General features: G+C 39.1%; 1 protein-coding gene across 1 annotated transcript in view; it reads right to left on the minus strand.

Annotated features, from left to right (window-relative positions):
• Nucleotides 1-5,308, minus strand: part of LOC107672013 (protein-tyrosine kinase 6-like) — a 9,253-nt gene that overhangs the window by 2,028 nt on the left and 1,917 nt on the right. The window contains exons 2-6 of the mRNA XM_016465055.1: nt 3,375-3,496; nt 3,107-3,267; nt 2,619-2,798; nt 1,827-1,968; nt 1,499-1,680 (exon numbers count right to left, since the gene is read on the minus strand). Of these exons, the coding sequence (XP_016320541.1) occupies nt 1,499-1,680; nt 1,827-1,968; nt 2,619-2,798; nt 3,107-3,267; nt 3,375-3,496 (787 nt within the window). The remainder of the gene's footprint in view (nt 1-1,498; nt 1,681-1,826; nt 1,969-2,618; nt 2,799-3,106; nt 3,268-3,374; nt 3,497-5,308) is intronic.

The following is a 5,308-nucleotide window of genomic DNA, read 5'->3' on the forward strand; positions in this document are numbered from 1 at the left end:
TGGATCACCTCCCTTAGGTCTTGCCTACCTCCCTTTGACCCGCGATTCTTCCTACCCCTACCCGCAGGCGGGCGAGGAGCGCGAGTCACGACACTAGCTTTCTGTACTCGTCTCTAATCCTCAAACCGAGACGGGCCAGGACACCTGGGTTGTTCGGGCTCAGACCTGGACCTTCGTGGAATGAAGGATTTGAAGGCCGCTGAGCAATCCGTGGTGCGGCGCAACTCAGCCATCTCATCAGGAGAAAGGCCCTCGCCTTTATCCAGGTCTTTCAGCAGGTCAGCCTGGTATGCTGTGTATGCCCTGCCATTCAAGCGGTATATAATCTGAAGGGGCTTGGATGGCAAGGAGGGAGTTTTGAGAGAAGACCCCTCTTTAAACTCATTGACCAGGAATCAGATGGCTGCCCCTCTTTACTCGAAAAAAGAGACAAACGAGAACGGAGCTTTTTCATTGGAAAATGCTCGCAGTACACGCAGATTGCCCCCTCGAGGACATCGCGTGCGTGCTTTTCGCCCAAACAAACAACGCATAGATCGTGTGTGTCATCGGGTGTCAAATAGCGATGACACGGATGCACACACCCACAAGAAAAATATATGAATATTAAGATATAAAGAGACTTCAATCATACATATCTAAGGGACAGCGACTGACTTTTTAGGAACTTAAGCAGGTCTCCCTTCTCTATTAGTTCGGTGATTATGTAAAATGGGGCAGAGGAAGTGCAGACGGCAAAGAGAGAAATCAGGTGCCTGTGACGGAAATGCTTCATGATCTGCACCTCCAACTGAAAGTCCTTCTGCACAAGAGCATCTGCTTTATAAAAACATAGACAAAAACATAACATGGATTTATTAAAAATATATTGTTAATTTACCATTTCTAAAAAAATATATTTAGTTTTATTAGAGAAAGCTCTCAGTTACACAGCAAAATTTCTCGTTTTAAACATTTTGTTAGATTTATGCTTAAAACAAGAAAAAACAATCTACAAAAGTACAAATGGAGTAAGAAGGAAGTCATTATATAGTATTTCCAAGTAAATGTGTGTAATTTAAATTTTAGAATCTTATTGACAAACAAGACAAAGTTGTAGTGCAGTGTATTTGTACTACTGCATTTATTCCACTTGGGTGAATCGAACTACAATATTCCAAGCCAGGGTTTGAATTGCAATTTAAATGCCGTTTTTCTGCTTGAGGTATTCGGTTGTAGATTTACCAGTGTAATGTTTAGGATCACTGCCATTCTGCATGACCTACATTATGTTCAGCCTCGGCACACAAATACTGTGTAATGTGTGCAATGTACAATCCAAAAATGTTGGTTGTAAAAACTGTAGGGTATTCATGTCCCGAGGCAGGTGGTTGCCTTCATTAAGGATACAGTAATTTTGCTTGAATTCTGAAGGGGATTTTTGTCACATTACTCGCTGACGTCCAAAAATGCAGTTCGAAGTTCCCATGAAAGGGAACAGCATATCATTTTAGCTCACCTTAATGTCTCGAGCTAGGCCAAAATCAGCAATTTTGCAGACATATCCCTCTCCAACTAGAACATTTCTTGCTGCAAGGTCTCTGTGAATACTGTTATGTGCCTCTAAATATGCCATTCCATCTGCCACTTGAGCTGCCATGTCGATCAGAGACTCCATATCCAGTGCCCTACCCTCTGGATCTGATGGAGGGTGATATATAGAAGGCAGATCAAATTAAGAAGTGAGAGAGAAAGTGAGACAGCTTAATTACACCCACAAGAAAAATATATGAATATTAAGATATAAAGAGACTTCAATCATACATATCTAAGGGACAGCGACTGACTTTTTAGGAACTTAAGCAGGTCTCCCTTCTCTATTAGTTCGGTGATTATGTAAAATGGGGCAGAGGAAGTGCAGACGGCAAAGAGAGAAATCAGGTGCCTGTGACGGAAATGCTTCATGATCTGCACCTCCAACTGAAAGTCCTTCTGCACAAGAGCTGCCTATCCATGTCATGCTTGTCCAGTTCCTTCCCTGAAGGAAATTCCTGAACACTGTGACTGGCAAAAGTAAGACCCCCAGCAGATCCTGAGGTTCTGTCTGGAGTATCGTGTACCTTTTGAAGTGGTTTTACTCGAATAACCACTCTTGAGAAAAGGTCGTTTGAACACCGGTGTTAAATTTCTTTTGTGTCTGTTCTATTTCTGACACAGATTTATGAAAGTCAGAGTCTTTAGTAATGTTTATTAACTCTTTCCAGCCATGTATATTGCACAGACACTGGTTTTGATCCACTGCATTAACCTGTGTTGTCAATGGGACTGTTCATCTACAGTCTTGTGCTTAAATTAGAAGATTATATCCAACATTTTTCCAGTGAACACCATTGTTGTTTGCGATTCTTCCTGTTAAAAAGTTGTGTGACCTTCTGTCGCCAATCTGTCATGTGTGCAAGTGTGCACACAAAAGAAACTAAATTGTACTCCAGACAGTCTTGTAGTGTGAGAAGAACAGCGATCCAACAACTTTGAAAATCATGCAGTGTGTTCCCGGCATTACATTTATACTGCTAGATCCTATATGATTTTGCTGTGCAGCTTTTGCATTCTAATTTTCAGCTCTGCTCTGTGGCGACTCTAGCTGTGAGCTCACCATTGTTCTTGAGGATTTTGATGGCCACTTTAGTGTGATTTTTCCACCTGCCGCTGTAAACATCAGCAAAGTGGCCACCGCCGAGCATCTTCTCAAGAGTAAATTGTTCTTTAGGCAGCTCCCATTCATCGACTGAGGGGGGTGGAAGAACCCGGGGCATTTTCTACAGAAACATGAGTCAGTGGTGTCAGGAAGGAAGTTTACAAACACATTTCGTTTCATGAGGACTATCCTCACATATTCACTGGGTTAGATGCTTTTCGATCAGATACTGTATCAGCATATGTTTGCTGGAGAATAGTGAAAAATGAGTTTCTTGATGTCGATTAAGTTGACATTCTCATAACAGTGAAGAAACTCTTTCAAGCACTTCCTCATTTGACAAAACTGAAAGAGAACAGGACAATAAGAGAGATATACTGTAAAAACAAGCAGAGGAGAGAAGAATCTTACCCGAAAAGAGAGTCTTACCCGAATGCAGGGTTTCCTAAGTAAATCCGAAGTGGAGAGTGGGTGAGTTTGATAATATTCAACCACCTCTAATACACTGGCAAATTGAGGAGATGGATCCACATAGAACTGACCACTAGTATGGTAGATCTTGAAGTGCTTTGCTTTGGTCTGTGATTTCACTAAGAGACAAGATTCAGAACTTCAGTCTGAAATTGTACCTTTTAGAGATTCTAATGTGTGCTGTAACAAACTCCCTAATGGCTGTCAGAAAACAACACACACACACCTGAGAGTACGAAGCCCATGCTGTCAGTCTCACTGATTCGCACAAGAAAGGATCCATTATCATTTTCTGCTGACATGAGGTGACTCAATGCCTCAACACGACTCAACTTTCCAAAAAACCACCTAAAAGAACAGAAAAAACACCAGGGTCATATGATTTCCTTTGGTGTAACAGCACGGGTATTTAATAATGAATCATTAATTGGTGATCATCCACTATTTAATTCACATTTATCCAATCTACTGAAAGATTAAGAAACAAATCAAGCTTCAAAATACTGTAAAAACACCATAAAAGTACAAAAAGGTACCACTTTTTTAAGCTTTACAGCATAGTGTTGTTTGATTTGTGAACGGATCATTCCTTTGAATCACATTTAAAAAAAAAACTATTCACCAAATTGATTCACAAAATGATTTGTTGATGAAGCAATCTGTTTCTTCCGCTCAACTCTGTTTCAGTTCACATCAAGGATGATAAGTATAATGATAACTATAAATTCTAAATCTGTGAGAATAGGGAAATCCACACCACGGCTATAATGATAATGTCGCTAGAACTTTTTACTAGGGCCTCAGTAAAATGTTGTTAATAAATCCTTGTGTCAAAGGGATTGATGTATATCGACCTGAAAATTATTTTCTCTGATAATATTTCAGCAATCAAGTCATGTGTAATTTCTGTCAGCAGTGCTAGCAATGCCAGAATTGTGACTGAATCACTATTATGATCTAATCATTAAACAGGCAAAAATTTGGAACTTGTTCGCTAAACAAAATAAGTGCTGGATGAGGTGGATATTTAGCTAAAACGAAACTTGCAAATGTCTTCTATTGGTTGTCAATGACGAAGCAGCTCTTTATTGTGCATGCAGTTTGTAAATGTCAGGTAGAGATGATTTAGTTCCAAAACAGCATTAAAAGAGTATTCAAATATGGGCACACTTTTTGATGGGGGACTGTGGAAAGGCTAAAAACGCCTCTAGTAAACAAACAGTTGCTGGTAGCCATTGACTTCCATAGTATGGAAAACAGTACTATGGAAATCAATGGTTACCAGCAACTGTTTGATTGATGACATTCTTCAAAATATCTTTAATCTACAGAAAAACTTTTTTATTCAGAACTTCATACAGGTTTGGAAAAACATGAGGGTGAGTAATTGATGCTAAACTGTTTATTTTTAGGTAAGCTCTCTACGTGGCAAAGTAACCGTTGCAAATTAATTTGTCCTTTCTGTCAGAAGTGGTGTTTATTTCAGAACCATTTACTGCTGGGGGTTTGTCGTGTCACATAGACAGCATCACTGATTATAATGAGCTTTATTACACTAGGGATGGGCATATCGATCCAAAGTATCGATATATCGATACTGATGCGAGTATCGAAAGTATCGATACTCAAACAAAAAATATCGATACTAAGGTGTATTTTATTTACCAGTGATTTTGTTAATTTAACAAAAATAAATAAATAATAATAATGCATACAATATGCATTGAATTGGACGAATAACATTTGTTAGCGAGTAAATGTGTAGGATAGAACTATTTTCCTGCTCATCTGAACACACGCAAATGTTGCAAGACAGAACCAATCAATCACAGCGTTCACAGAGCGTTCACTCACGGCTGACAGTGCATTCAAACATGGCTGCTTTCCCCAAAAGTATCATAAAAAAGCATTAAAGCTTTTGGGAACAGCAGTCCTGAACAATGCTTATCAGAGGACAGAAGGACATTATTTCACAATAAACAAGTTATTTAGAGTTATTTCACAATAAACAAACTGAAATTGTACCCTACATAGTTTGTCCAATTACAGTTATTTAAATTGAACGTTGAAAGATAATATTGATCATGTTCTATTCTGTAATGTTAATAGAAGTCATACACTGTCAGAATAAAAAGGTTGCATTTTATGCATGCAACAGCC

Source organism: Sinocyclocheilus anshuiensis, unplaced genomic scaffold, assembly GCF_001515605.1.
Source record: "Sinocyclocheilus anshuiensis isolate Anshui unplaced genomic scaffold, SAMN03320099.WGS_v1.1 scaffold1053, whole genome shotgun sequence".
Classification (NCBI taxonomy): domain Eukaryota; kingdom Metazoa; phylum Chordata; class Actinopteri; order Cypriniformes; family Cyprinidae; genus Sinocyclocheilus; species Sinocyclocheilus anshuiensis.